Raw genomic sequence first — 16,395 nt, 5'->3', positions numbered from 1 at the left:
GATAGCAGGCATGTGTAATATGTAATCCCAAACCTTGTTTATTGGGAGTGACAGGCGGCGTGGCCTCCTCCTCGCTGGACACGGGTTCCCGCTTCACCCTCTTGCCCTCGGGGGTCTCGGGAGTGTCAGGGGCGGGCCGCTTGCGCTCCAGGGAAGGTGTGGATGGTGCCGCACTGGCCTGGCTGGCCGAGGAGCTGATTTCTGCACCACACCACGCCTTCACCTGGTCCATGGCACGCGCCTTGCTGTTGCGCTGGAGACGTCTGCAAATAATTCACAAATATGTTGTTATTGATGTCAAAAGTAAATTATATTTACTACAACGTATTAGTTGCTGTGGCTCAGTCAGTCTTTGCAGATAGAGAAACAAAGCATGTTAGTAAAGCAAGTACGGACCACGATCAGCCTGTGTTAAAGAAAAAAAAATGATTTAATTTTGCATGTATTTTAATCTTATTTTTAATATTTTTATTTCTAATATGGTTTCTATAATACATAATTTTAAAATTTTTGTTTTACCATTTTTTTGTTTTGTTGTTCTTTACCATTATGTTTTACTAGCGGACGTGTACCTGGCGTCGCTCGACTTATCTCTACCTTCAATAAATATAATATCCATATAATATAATATAAACCTTCCGGCAGAAATTCTCTAAGTGATGTGAAAACCATATCAAACTTCGTTGCATAGTTTACAAGAACTAAGCGCACAGACAGCAGATAGTGGCTTTGTTTTATACTATTTATGTAATGAAACGCTGTTTGATCAAAGATGGAGAATAGACTGTCATTTATTTCATATAAGTTTACATATTAAATACATAGATGGCAGCACTAGTCTTATATTGTTGTTATCATTTCAACACCCCCACTATAACTAACAATATAAATACAATTAAATTAAACAATTTGCACACCTAGTTTATCCAAAAATTCATAATGTTTTGTGGAACCCAAACTTTTGGTGAACAAATCAGCAGGCATTTCAGCTGTTGGCAAATACTTAACATTTACAATATTATTTGCTACACATTCTCTACAAAAATGATATTTAATATCAATATGTTTGGTGCGCTTATGAAAAACTGGATTTGCTGTTAACTTTTGCGCACTCTGATTGTCATTGAAAATATCAATAGTATACATTTTTTGAGTTATTTCATATTGTAAATTTCTCAAATAAATTGCTTCTTTGCAGGCTTCGGTGATGGCCATATATTCAGCCTCACTACTAGATAGTGCAACAGTATTCTGTTTTTTTGTTTCCCAAGATATAACACAACCAGATAAAGTAAAACAAATTCCAGTGTATGACCTCCTATCTATAATGTTTCCGCCCCAATCAGCATCTACAAACCCTTTTAATATTGATCTTCCACTAGCGGAATACTTTAAACCATAATCTTTAGTACATTTTAGGTATCTCAATAACCTTTTTACATAAGAACAATGTTCTTTGGAATAACAATTATTAAATTGGCTTAAAAAACCAACCGTATATGCAATGTCCGGTCTGGTTAGAACCGCTAAATACATAAGACATCCAATTATTTGTTGATATGGAAAATTACCAACACAATGTTCATTTTTTGACACATTTAACTTTGTTTCCATTGGAGTCTGTGCAGGTTTACTTTGGCTCATATTAAACTTATGCAACAGCTGATCAATATAATCTTTCTGACTTAATATTATTGTTTGCTTAGATTTTTTAACAGTTATGTTAAAAAATATTTTACCAGACATTTCTTTATTTCTCCTAAATCTTTTATTTTGAAATGACTTGTTAAGACATCCTTTAAATGCTTAGTTTCATTAGTATCATTTGAAAAAACAAAAAAATCATCTACAAACAATGCGACAATAGTTTTAAACTGATCTTTCATTTTTGTATACATACATGGTTCTATTTTAGATCTAATATAACCTATGCTTAACAAACATTCATCTACTTTTTTATACCAAGCTCTTGAGGATTGTTTAAGCCCGTAAATGGCCTTTTTTAATTTAAGTACTTGACCATTTTGTGTTTTTTCAGAAAAACCTTTTGGTATTTGCATGTAAACAGTTTCCTCAAGTGTACCATTCAAGAAAGCTGTTGTTACATCAAGATGTGTTGTTTTCAAATTTAGTTGTACTGACAATGCAAAAAGTAATCTTAATGTAGTATGTCTCACTACAGGAGAAAATGTTTCTGTAAAGTCCACACCTTCAACTTGTGAAAAACCTTTTGCCACTAAACGTGCACGAAAGCGGACTTTATTTTCACTATCATACTTTTTACGAAGCACCCACTTGCACTGTACAACTCTTCCATCTTTTGGAGCATCACTTAACTTCCCACGCATCATTGTCTTTGAAACACTGCAACTCTTCTGTTATAGCCAACTCCCACTGTTCTTTTTCTGGTCCATTTAAAGCGTCATGCAGAGACAAACCAGCCGCATTATCATATGTTTCACTGTCAACGCACAGATTTGATAACCCATACCTCTCTGGAATCTTCCTCTCCCGGTTAGGTCGGCACTGCGGGCTTTCTTTCTCACTGTCTGCATCTTCATAATCACTGGGAACATATGTTTCATCATTATCTATAAAACTGTCCATGAAACTTGAGTGTTCTTGACTAGGCACAGGTTCAATTTCACATTGTTCTGTATCATCAAGTTCCTTACTATCCCCCACTGAATCAACATTCTGACCACATTGTTCTGTATCATCAAGTTCCTTACTATCCCCCACTGAATCAATATTCTGACCTTGCACTTCCATTAAATTTTCAGATTTTGATTCCTTCTCAATGATGATCACATCTCTACTAGTCGTTACATTCCTTGTTTCTGGATTGAAGACCCTATATCCTTTTATATTATCTGGATATCCTATGAGAATACATTTGGTTGTTTTCTTATCCCACTTCTTTCGCTTTTCTTTAGCTACATGGACCATCACAGTGCTACCGAAAACTCTGATATGACTTATATCCGGTTTGGAGCCAGTCCACAACTCATATGGAGTTTTATTTTCCAATGCCGCTGCCACAATCCGATTCTGCAGGTACACTGCCGTATTGGTGGCCTCACCCCAGAACTCTTTGCCTAAGTTTGCATCAAAAAGTAGACATCTTGCTTTTTCAACTATTGTGCGATTAAATCGTTCACACAATCCATTCTGTTGTGGGGTGTAAGGGTTGCTTTTCTGATGAATCACACCGGCACTATTCAGGAAATCATCAAATTCTTTATTGCAATACTCCAGTCCGTTGTCACTCCTTAATACTTTGATTGTTTTTTTTGTTTGATTTTCCACCTGAGCTTTAAAAATCTTGAAATACTTCAAAGCCTGATTTTTGTGTTTTAAGAAATAAACAAATGTCATCCTACTATGATCATCAACAAATAACAAGAAGTATCTCGAGCCGCCCATAGACACATTCTCCATAGGCCCACATGTCTGTGTGCACAATATCTAGGAGATTACTGCTTCGTTGGCCACTGCTCTTAAAAGGTAACCGGCATTGTTTGCCTTCACAACATGTTGTGCATGAAGATTTGCTTATGTCAACTTTTTTATCAAGTGACATACCATGCACAGCTTTTTCCATCTGATTCAAATAATCTTTGTTTATGTGTCCTAACCTTCGATGCCAAGTCATTCCTGACACAACTGATGCTGCTAAACAGTCTTGTTTTAGCAAATTCACTTTATATACTCCATTGACCAACACTGCCGTAGCAACCAACTCGTTATTTTTATTATAAACTGAACAACCATTTCCAGTGAAAGATACACGGTTGCCTTTCATAATCAGTTGGCTAACAGATAATAAATTCGTTGTTAGACTTGGTACACAATATACGTTTTTCACCATGATGTCATACTCATGATTATCTGTTTTAGTCATGATTTTTACATCGCCAGAACACAATACTGACACCTTTTCACTGTTTGCGACAACAATTATTTTTTCTTGTTCATACTGCGCATTTATAATCCAACTTTCATTTGCTGTCAGATGTACACTCGCGCCCGAGTCGATATACCAATCGTCTTTGTTAAAATTTCCACTCAGGAACACTGCGCTAAACGCATTAGACTGCATTCGATCCTTATTTATCTGATTTGACAAGTTATTTTCTGTATTTGTACACTGGTTCTTGTAATGCCCGATTTGTTTACATCTGTAGCACTTTATATGCTTGTTGACGTTTGACTTTGACAAGCCAGTGCTGCCATTGCTGCCAACATAACTTTTGCTGGCCATAGACATATTCGTATTATTTTTTCCTTTGTACTTTGAAGTTGAACGAATTGCTAAAGCTCCGCTAACTTCACTCCCGTCATGACTTGCTGAATCCATATCTAACAATTTTGTTTTTATGGAGTCTGTCGTTATAGGAATTCCTGAATGTTCTAATGCCATAACCATCGGCGAGAAACGATCTGGCAAACCAGCGAGTAGCAATGATGCTGTCCATGTGTCATTAATTTCGAATCCCGTTCCTGAAAGCTTCTGTGCTGTATCGATAATCTGCGTCACATAAGACGTCATCGAACTGCAATTCTCTCGGCGAATCGAAATTAAATTTCTCAGCAAACTTATTCTCCGTGAAAATCCGTTGTCGTCGAATAATTTTTTTAATTTATCCCATAACTCTTTACTGGATATAGCATCTTTTACGTGAACATATAAAGACGAGTCGATTGTCATAATCAATTTTGCTTTGGTTTTTGCATCATCTGCAGGTTTTATTTCAATCCCGACTTCTGGCTGCACACAATGCTTCATGCCTTCGAGGATTAAAAAATTCTGTGCCGCAAAACACCATATGTCGTAATTATCACGTCCCGTTAGCTTGGGTACGTTGACAAGATAGTTCGCCGACATTTTTAAACTGCGATATACTAAAGTTGTACACTTTTATTATAACAATCCGTCACGACACAGTTCAATCGCGTTTTGTAATCGTGTTTTTTATACTGGTCAAACAAAAAAAAACAACAAAATCGCGAAGATTTATAAGCGAACGGCCCATAACCTGTAATGAAACGCTGTTTGATCAAAGATGGAGAATAGACTGTCATTTATTTCATATAAGTTTACATATTAAATACATAGATGGCAGCACTAGTCTTATATTGTTGTTATCATTTCAACAATTTAGAGATTCCAATGTATTGTCACGATTACGGATTTACTAAAAGTTTGTCAGGAAACGGCCCGTAATTCTGCTTTTAGTTCATTATGATCCAGGATGTTCCTGGACATTCCAGACTATTCCCGAACATTCCACTGCACTCCAGATTGTTCCGAGATGTTCTGGAATGTGTCGAATGCTCTTGAATACTTTGGAATGTTCTGGACTGTTCTAGAAATTTCTAGATGGTGAAACTTCCAGCCTTTATATTCAAAAACACACCCTTAGGTAAAAACGGGAACCTTCTTCATGGATTGGGTATAGAGGGCTACCACACCATACAACTCCCTTGATCGTACTGGGAGACGTTTCTGAGTTTTAGCAGCACGCACATTGTACACTTAGGATGGGTTGTCTCAGAGAATTTGAACAATTCATCAAATTTCTAAGTTGATTTTCAAGTTCTGTAAAGGTTCTATTCAAGTTGTTATTATTTCAGTTTTGTGAAACAACTAGCCAATAATAACAGATCACCAATAGAACCTCCACAGAAATTGAAATCAACTTCGAAATTAGATGAACTGTTCAAATTCTCTGAAACAACCCATCCTTACTTTTATAATATATAATATATTGATTATTTGTTTTACAAAATATTATTTTGTTATTCTTACATAAATCATGTGCGACTATCATAATAAAGCATGAGCCTAGTATGGTAGTTGAGAAAATCACCAAAATTGTAATCTGTTGAAATTTATAAAATAATTTTCTTTTTTAAATAAATAACAATACAAGCGTATTTCGAATTCAACGTTGTGTCAAAATTTCAAAGCAATCGGTGAAGAACTTTTGGAGATTTAAGATTTTGAACAAACAAACATAAACATCTTTATAATAATTAGAATAAAATAACTTTGTTTCTAATACCACTTTATTGTATAAAACCAACAGGTTTCGGTTCACCCTAAACCTTCATCAGAACTGGCTCGCATGTTGAACAAACAACCGACATCTGTTTTTCCTCCTTCATATAATCCTTTCCTACAGCCCCTACCTTAACCCGCCTCACGATGCCCAACTGGGTGGCGATATAATTTCCCTGTATTTAACCTGTGCAGACGGCAGCGCTCTTCGGAGGTGTAACATCACAGATAGTTGAAGGCTATGGATAGAATGGATAGATTGGAGCGCCTGGCTGGACGGTTACTTACCCAGAAGGAGTGAGCACGGGGGCCGCTGCCGGTGCAGGGGTGGAGGGAGCGGGGGTGGCGGGGGCCGGTGCCGCCTGTCCGCTGCGCAGGGCCTTCAGCTCCTTCTGCCGAGCCAGCTGCTTCTCGAAGGTCTCCAGTAAGTGGCGGCACGTGTCCATGTTGTCCGCTGGCTCCCAGGTGTTCTGTTCACTATGGAAAAATAATTATCAATATACAATACATACTTTATATAATAATAAAAGGATTAAAATCCAATCTTACTGAAGACGAAATAGTTTGCGGAATAATTACCCAGAATGAAGGAATTGAAGATGTTTACAAGGAAAGTGAAGACAACAAAATCACACTTATAACGGAGATAAAAAACACAAACATAAACGAAAAGCAGCGCCAATTCACTAGCTACATCATGGAAACCAGTGGCAAAATGCGAAAAAGTCTCCTTGCACTCGGTAAACTAAATATACAGTTTCAACGAGTAAAAATTGAAGATTGCGATCCATTAACTCAATGTTTTCATTGCTGTATGTTCATGCATACGGCTAAAAGATGCCTACACCGAACCAGCCCTCCAATTTGCCCACACTGCATGGGCGACCACATCCTTTCAAAATGTCCGGGAAGAGAAAAAACAGTACCAGCATGTGTAAACTGCACCAGACAAAATTCTAAATATGGAGAAAAAAACACCACGGACCACGCAGCCAACAGTATTAGGTGCAACTATAGAAACAAAATGCTGAAAATTGCGAGGGATCGCATCGATTACGACTAATGATGCATATCATTAATTACAAGTCTAACGAAAACCTAAATAAATTGCACAATATTTCAAAAAAATATTGCGAAAAGCCCTCCCGCAAAGTGTTAACACGCAGTGATAATATAAAAGTCAACACAAGTAATATTATAATTGCAAATGTGAAGTGTATTCCCAGCGCCAACATTATTGTTAATTTTTATTACTACCTCAAAATGAACGACTTTATAATAAACGCAATAGATAATTCATATAAAATAGACGTAAGGATTGTTGACACGGTAAATAATACAAACGATTTTATAGATATAAAACCTACAGCCAGCCTAATAATAATACACATGAACGTTAGATCTTTGGAAAAAAATTTCGAAGAATTTCTAATAACTATTGAACAATTAAATAGACTTGACTGTATAATATTATCAGAAATGCATTCATCGAGTGAAACTAATTATAATATACCGGGTTACTCGTACTATACAACAAAATATAAAACTAACAGAATTTGCGGCGTCGCCATATTTGTATCAAATATTTACGCTGTCACAAGTGTAAATGAAATAATGGTGAACAATGTCAATATATTAAACTTGGAGATAAATTTTATGAATTATTCATTTAATATCATTGCTATTTATCGGACACTTAAATTATTTAAATATGTTAGCAGAATTAAATTACATTTCATGTATAAATTCATACATGAGATTCATAAGAGATTTTGTTACCAATTTCTTTTTTGTTACCATTGTGTTTTTTTTATTCTAATAATTTTGTTAATATTTATTTTCTTGCTGAAACTAATGTTTCACTCGGCGAACACTTTTTCTCCTCAAATACATTTTTTCCTACAATTATATTTCAACAATACAATAATGTCGAAATCAAAAATTTATTTTTCTATACTCTTAAAACACTACCATGTCTGACTCATTATTTGAAGAGATAGACTCATCTTTTAATATTTCGGAAAATATTTGTCTAACTAGTGTTGAATGTAATAACACATTATTAGAAATAGATTCTCTAAAAGCATTAACAATCCTTCACCTAAATATTCGAAGTGTCTCGAAAAATTTTGATCATTTTACACTTGCATTAAATGAACTCACTCATAAACCGGATTGTATTGTGTTGTCTGAAGCCAGAATTAGCGGCTACTCAGGTACCTATAATTTACCTGGTTACAAATACTTTGTCACAACTTACAAAATAAATCAAAACAGCGGAATCATTGTTTTTGTAAAATCTATTCATGAGAATATTTCCGTTAATGAAATCCATATCGATCTTGTAAATTGTCTTCATATTCGAATTATTATAAAACACACGTTTTATGATATAATAGCATTATATAGAACACATAACTCGAGCATTAGTAATTTCACCGAGAATCTGAAATCTATTATAAATACTAATTGTTCTCAAAATGCATTTGTTGTAGGCGATGTTAATATTGATATATCTAACGAATTTGAAAATAATAGAAATAATGAAAAAACTGAATATATCAACACATTAACGGAACTAAATTTTAAACCATGTATAAAAAAATATACGAGAGAATTTCATGGACAAAGGCCATCATGCATAGATCATATCTGGTGTAATTCTAATGAAACTGAAAAAATAAAAACAATTATTTGGAAAAATAACATTACTGATCATCACACATGTATTGTAGCTTTTAAAACTGACAAAATAGATGTGAATAATTACTCCCGCAATAATTTCCCAAAAACTATTATTAATTACGAAAAATTACAACAAAACCTTAATATTGAAAATTGGGAAACTGTTCTATCCTCTAATAACACCGACTTATGTTCACTAAATTTTGAAGCAATCTTGAAAAAGCACATCAAATCTTCCTCTTCCATTATAAAATACTCTCCAAAAACTAAATTTAAAAAATTAAAACCATGGATCACTCAAGGAATCATAATTTCAATTAGACATAAAGAAAAAATTTATAAAGAACATAAAAAGTTTCCAGAAAACTATAAACTATACGAATACTTTAAAAAATTCAGAAATAAACTATGCCACATTATTCGGAAAACCAAAGAAGATTTCTATAAAGAAAAAATCAATATTGCTGGCAACAATAATAAAAAGATATGGCAAACTATAAATGAAATTATCAATAAAAAACCAAAAAAATCTAACATAAACAAAATCACAGATATTGATAACAAACTTTACGATGTAAACACGGATCCAACGAAATGTGCAAATATTTTTAATAGTTATTTTGGGTCAGTTGGTGAAAAATTAGCACTCAAAATAAAAAACACTGATAATAATGAAAAATTAGCACTTAAAATAAATAACACTGATAATAAAGATCTACCGTCACCATCCAATAATTGTAACAACTTGAGTCAATTTCAACGAACTAATGTTGATGAAATTAAACAAATTGTTAATGAATTAAAAGGTAATTCTTCCCCTGGTTTTGACAATATTTCTGTAGAAATACTTAAAAAAAATTCTGACTCACTCTGTAAACCATTGGCTCACATCATAAATACAAGTTTTGAAAATGGCAACTTTCCCTTTACCTACAAAAAAACTATTATTTCCCCAATTTTTAAATCTGGGGACCCCAATCTAAGTAGTAACTATAGGCCAATTTCTCTCACCTCAAACATTGCCAAAATATTTGAAAAAATTGTAAAAAAACAAATATTTAAATTTGTTAAAGAAAATAATATTTTAAATGCACATCAATATGGTTTTAGAGAAAATATGAGCACTCAAGATGCTATCGTTGACTTAACATCTGAAATTTATAAATCTTTAGATAATAAAAAAAAATGCATTGGAACATTTGTCGACTTAAGAAAAGCATTTGATAGTATATCACACTCTAATCTTATCTCGAAACTAGCGAAAATTGGTATAACTAACAATGCTTTAACGTGGATTGAAAATTACCTTTTTAATAGAGAGCAATTTGTAAAGTTAAATGGCTCTCTGAGTGATTCGCAGACCACAAATTTTGGCATCCCGCAGGGAACTGTTCTAGGTCCAATTCTTTTCATCATTTATGTCAACGATATTTTTAATCTCTCAATTATGTCTAAACTTATTTCATACGCTGACGACACAGCAATTTTAACTGAGGGATTAACTTGGAATGAAACCCAAAAAACAGCAGAGTTAGATATAAACATACTAAAAAAATGGTTCGATAATAATTTGTTAACACTTAATACTGAAAAAACTTTTATAATACCTTTCACCATTAATAAAAATTCATTCCCTGATAATTTAAAGATAAGTATACACTCATGTAATTGAAATAGAATTTCAAATTTATGTAAACCTGACTGCTCTGTACTTACTGTTAAAACTAATGTAAAATATCTAGGTGTAATTATAGATAGTAACATAAAGTGGAAATTACAAATCAATGCAATAGTAGAAAGATTAAGAAAATTATTGTACATTTTTCTTAGAATACGAAACATACTAAATTTTAAATTATTAAGAACCATATATTTTTCACTAATTCAATCAGTATTACAATACGGAATTGTTGGTTGGGGTGGAGCATTCAAAACTTCTCTCTTACCTTTAGAAATCATCCAAAGAATATTAGTAAAAATAATTTTGAAAAAACCGTATGATTACCCCACAATTAGATTATTTCAAGAATTTAAAGTCCCTTCACTTCATATTATTTATAAAAAAATAACTCTTTTTCAAATACATAAAGATTGTTTCAACATTGACAACTTAATAACTTTTTCGAACAGCAATAGACAAAGTATTCTTGGCTCTATAACTATCCCGCGCTGTAACACCACCACAGCCCAACAATTTTATAAATATTTTGGTGTCAAATGGTTTAACCAATTACCTCTTAACTTAAGATTGGAAATGAATTATAAAAAATTCAAAAGCTCAATAAAAGCACTATATCAATAGCATATTAAAATCGTTTATACTTAAAAAGACAATATAATCTCTCAATTATTATTATATTGAAATCCTTTTCTCTTATTTCTTATTCTTATCTCTTTCTTTCTTTTACATCCTTTTCTCTTTTCTATTTGATAAAATTTTGTTACATATAAAATTTTTATTTTGTTATATTAAAAAATAAAAATTCTTTTCATTATCATTACACTCTCTGAAAAAATATGTTAAATTACTATTTACACGCGTTTCTCCGCCTTTTTAACACGAGCATTTGCTCTAAAAAAAGGTGTATCACGATGTACTGTAATAAAAAGAAAATAATCTTAATGTAATGTAATAACATGTAATTGTAAATTTAATATTAAATAAAAATTAAATATTATAAAAAAAAAAAAAAAAAAAAAACTTTAGAAATGTTTGCAACAGTTTTTTTGAGAGATACTATTTACATTTTCGTCATGCTGAATATTTTGTCATATCTTTTATGTTTGACAGTTGTACTAGAGCAGTGGTTTTCAAAGTGGGGGTCGCGAAATATTACGAGATTAAATCATAAAAACAATATTTTAAACATTATTATAACAACAATGGTTATAATTTTAGAGAAGCATATTCACTAACAGAAATAACCCAAGTAATGCAAATAAATGCGATGGATGCGCTTGTTTGTTTTCAATTCATTGATCGAAACATGTCTCTGTGTTCGAGGCACAGAGTTTGGTGTCATCATCCAATTCTAGTTTCTATATTTCGATTTTATCGCAACCATGGAAGGGAAGGTGACCTCACATATATATAACGTAAGCAAAGGGCTCCTGCTGTAATTTCCGGATATTAATTTTTACCATTCAGTTCAGAATCGGTATATTATATATATCGGTAATGGCATATTTTTATGAAAAGTGAACAACATTTGCATTTATTTTACTAAAAGGGGTCATGCTTCAAAAAGTTTGAAAACTGCTGTACTTGGAATGGAAAAATTGCTTGAAATGTCTTTAGCTACGTTTAATGACCAGCTCCGAAAAGGCAGGTGCTTCCCAACCTTTCTCCCTAGCAATATAACTAAGTCAAATAATTGAGGATGCCAGTCCCACTGGCTTAGGGCAGTAACAGTTAGAACTGTTGCGAGGTAATAACTCACTGTGCGTATCCCTCCCACTTGAGCAGGTACTCGTACTGCTTCTTGCGCGGGTTGAATCTCTTGGCCAGGATCTTCTCCACCACGAACTCAGAGGCCGGCTCGTTAGCGCCGGCGTTCTTGTCTGTCCGCCGCGCCATACGGTTCTCTACTGGAACACTTGCTTGCGACTCTACCGCCGTTATCTTGGGCTAAAGAACAACAATGATTTGTGAATATTTGTTACAGTAAAAACATGGGAGGAAAGCATAATATTTAATTACATTGTTACAGACTCTAAAGCCAGTTTAACATTGGCGACTTAAAACTTATTTAGTTGCGTGCATCGTTTTTTAATGTAAACCACAGGACTATAGGGCTATATACATAAGCGTGATTCCAAATCTCGATATAAACTAGGTGTGTTGTTTTCTTGCAAACCTTCAAAATACACACACTTTAGGTACTATACCATGATGACTTATTAGTGTTAACCAGTGGCTTGCATTATATGGCGTTTCATCACCCATGTGTTGTATAAAAAAAAGTAAATATAGAAATCATAAATCTTTTTATGGTTTTATTATATTTCTACAGCTAAATAAGTGTCGTTTACGAATCTAAATAAATATAGTTAGTAATAACATAGATCATAGTAGAAATGTATTATATACGTGTACAGCGCCCTTGAGGTGATTTTGCACAAAAACGGCGCTATAAAAATCATCCAAATATAATTATTATTATAGTAATATGATGTAAACAAACACAAGAAGTCCCTTGCAAGGTCGATAATGTTGCAACTTTCGCACAAAATAAATATATTTGCAGGCGATTAAAAGTCAACTGGAATAATATTAAGATAAAAATATATCTTTTTCTGCTCGGGGAATAAAATATATTTTAGAATGCTAGGAGCATTTTTTATGGTTTAACATATCATAAAAGTGAGAAAAGTGCGGTTACATCATCAGGACCTACCTTGGCAGTGGTCTTAGTGACCGTGACAGAGCTTCCCAGCTTCTTGATAATGTTGGTCTTGCCGTCGTCCTCGCTGGGGGTGGACGGGACCAGGGTGGTGCGCCCAGAACCGCGGTTCGACCGGGTGCTGCGCGTCTCCTCCTGGCGGATGGTGGTTTCGTCGTCAGAGTCTCCAGTGGACGACGGCTGGAATTCTTCGTCATTCTAATAAACAGATTATTGTAAGACCCCCATACTACAAAAATTTAATATTAATATAACATGCCCCGCAAGGTAGGATAGATTGGGTTAAAATGGCTAAACTTTATCTTGAGGCACGTTTGGACTTAAACATCTGGAAAAATTATCGATCTGACTCGTGGATAGTTTGAAAATTCGATTATGCATCATGGAGAGCATTCATTTCTATGTTCTCATTGGTTATCCCGGCAACTAACTTGCCATTAGTCATGTCGATGGGGAAGGCAATCTTGTTGAACAGAATCAATTCGGATATCAACATATTTAGCATCAATGAAGCTGCTTTTAAACGGCATGTACCTACATTCGTTTTTTATACTTCTGCTTTATAACAAATTATTAGTGCAATTTATTTAAAATGGACTATTTAGTAATGTGGTTCCTTCCTTCGTGCAGCTCTTTATAGAATTCTACTCACTTCAATCCATCATGATGATAAAATTAGTGTAAGTTCAAGTTAGTGACATTACAGAACATCTGCGAATATAAAAATAAAATAAGAAATAGGTAACCTTTTCAACAGAGGGTGCTCGGACTGGCACAGCTTTGGCAGCGTAGGAGCCCTTGGAGGGGCGCCCCCGCTTTCGCACTACGGGAGTCGATACTTCGGGCTCGGGGGCGGGGGCGGGTACCACAGGTGTAGGGGCAGGCGGGGGAGATTTTACTTCCACCTGGGGGCAATGGGGCTCATTAGAATAGTCGCACTAAGATATTATAAAAATAGTGTTTTTAAATAGACGGAAAAATTAAAAAAAGTGATATTTATAAAAGAAAATGAAATCATCTTCGACAGCAAAAAGTTTTTAGTCTCAATAATAACTTTGGTGACACACACATGGGTTCTTAACATTACTTAACAAGTAGAAAATCAGTTTTGTGTCCTACTAAAAACTCTCAAACGATGAGCTCAGGACATGATGAAATTTACAAAGCTTTCTTGAATCATAAACGCAACTATTTCTATCATAAGCTATGGAGCTTTAAAATATCCATTACAAAGACAAAGCCATCTTGTTTGAAAGTGAGATAAAGCCGATAGCTCAGTCGTAACTTGTAACCTCTCCCTCTCTCACAAAGGATGCATTACAAAGAGAAGTTATCAGCGGTATGACCATAGAAAGTAAATAAGATGTCCAGAAGATATGAGGAGTCACTGACCACCTTGCTGTTGGACAGCTTGGAGAGGCTCTGCACCGTCTTGCCGGCGGCGATCCAGGCCGCCCGCTGCTTCTCCTCCATCTTGCACCACTGCTGGTAGAGGCGCCAGGAACTGTTGGCGCCTGTCTCCGGTGTCACCATGGAACACTTCCACAGCATGAAGGCCCACACCTGATGCTTTGACTCGGTCTGGAAACAATACATTCAACTTAGGTTTGGTAAATTAAAAGGCTGACAGATATTGAAAGAAGAGTAAATGGAGAACTGAACGCAGTTGGCGCTAAAGAAAAATTGTCCAAAGAAGTGAAGCTAGCAGTCCAAAAAAGGAGTGATGGTACCTTCCCTGATGTATGGTAGTGAGGCATGGAACTGGTAGAGAAAGGATGAAAGTAGACTGAGAATGAGATTCCTGAGGCATATGTGTGGTAAAACCATGGATGATTGTGTGAGAAATGAGGAGATCCACAAAGAGGTGTAAGCGTAATGAGTAAGATTTAGAAAGGGACGCTTAGATATTTTGGGCATGTAGAGAGAATGAGCGAAGAAAGGAGTGTAAGGAAAATATATAACGCAAATGTGAATGGTAGCAGAAGTCGGGGATGTCCAAGGAAGACATGGCACGATCAAGTGAATCAGATACTTGAGTCGGGCCATGTCAAGAGTCAGAATAATAGAAGAGTATGTATGAGACGATGTATGAATGTGAATGAGGCAAGGAGTGTGTGCCAAGACCGAGTGGTTTGGCGGTCCGTCCTCTCTGCCTACCCCTGTGGGAAACGGCGTGATGGTTAGTTAGTTAGGAATGCCAGTCCCACTGGCACCAGAAGGTTGGGAGCAGTTAGGACTTTGCGGTATTCACAGTAAAATGTGGTTAGGCTGTGGGGGTAGGAAGTACCTAGCTATGCCACAGTAAGTAAAAACACGTCTCCTTTGAGACTCAAGGAAGACACTGTGCTTTTACTTACCGCGGCAGAATGCACACCTAAATTTCAAACAATGTTTCTATTATGAATGGTGGTCTTTCAGCAGGGTGATATTGAGAGTACCACTCTGTTGTCACACTATCACTAGGTCTGAAAGTAATCCAGTGAAGAAAGTGAACAAATTGTACATAGGCCTCTGTACAATTGATTATATTATGTATATGGGAAATGAAAGGGGTAAACGGTTGACTTACGCAGTCTCTAACAGGAGATTTCCCAGAGCACGCAACGGAGTCTCGGTGCTCGTTGAACTCCTCGATGAAGTGAAACACGGAGTGACACTGGCCACACACCAGCACGTCCAAGGTCCCCATCTGCTCCTGTGCATCTAGGTGAACAAACAGCCATTAGTATGTTATTTTTTCAAATATATGTGTCATTGAAGTATTATTCAAAATACCAAACATTTTTATTTTATTTACTGAAATTTTGAAAACTTACTTCTGCGTTTTTGAACGCTGATGAATAGAAATATGGTAAACAGTAATTGAAACGGCACTTAGGTATGACAAAAATAAATCAGTAAAAAAAAGCTTGGCAGTTTCCAATTTTCTAGCCAAGATCTAACCAAGAGTGCAAGATCCACCTTCATCGAGGTCGTCAACTTTGGTACTGTACTGCGTGATCCCATGTGGTTCCCGTCACCCCACTCTTGCTCCCAGGGCCGGACCTGAACAAAATGGCACTTGGCTCTGTATTAGGTGTTATCAGCGCCTTGGCTCATTGGCAAGCCGGCAGTCGGAGCAGACTGCTCCAATTGCGCCTGCACAGGGCCGGCCCTGCTTGCACCACCACATCTTGTTGAATAAATTGAGGATTCTTAGCACCCCAAGTCTAGAAATCGTAATTTCAAAATTTGCCGTACCAG

The 16,395-nt window shown here is 35.4% G+C and overlaps 1 protein-coding gene across 7 annotated transcripts in view; it reads right to left on the bottom strand.

Moving 5' to 3' along the window:
- Positions 1-16,395, bottom strand: part of Chro (chromodomain-containing protein chromator) — a 49,128-nt gene that overhangs the window by 19,358 nt on the left and 13,375 nt on the right. For 6 of the 7 annotated variants that reach the window (XM_089636907.1, XM_089636905.1, XM_089636909.1 and 3 more), the window contains 7 exons: positions 15,722-15,855; positions 14,545-14,733; positions 13,899-14,057; positions 13,147-13,350; positions 12,190-12,377; positions 6,353-6,541; positions 34-263 (listed from right to left, as the gene is read on the bottom strand). In XM_089636907.1, coding sequence (XP_089493033.1) covers positions 34-263; positions 6,353-6,541; positions 12,190-12,377; positions 13,147-13,350; positions 13,899-14,057; positions 14,545-14,733; positions 15,722-15,855 — 1,293 coding nt within the window. The remainder of the gene's footprint in view (positions 1-33; positions 264-6,352; positions 6,542-12,189; positions 12,378-13,146; positions 13,351-13,898; positions 14,058-14,544; positions 14,734-15,721; positions 15,856-16,395) is intronic. The other variant, XM_089636906.1, reaches the window with a different exon arrangement.

This window comes from Hesperophylax consimilis, chromosome 10, assembly GCF_061612785.1.
Source record: "Hesperophylax consimilis isolate HC1 chromosome 10, BYU_Hcon_1.0, whole genome shotgun sequence".
NCBI classification, from domain to species: Eukaryota; Metazoa; Arthropoda; class Insecta; order Trichoptera; family Limnephilidae; genus Hesperophylax; species Hesperophylax consimilis.
This window is presented reverse-complemented; position numbering and strand designations above follow the sequence as displayed.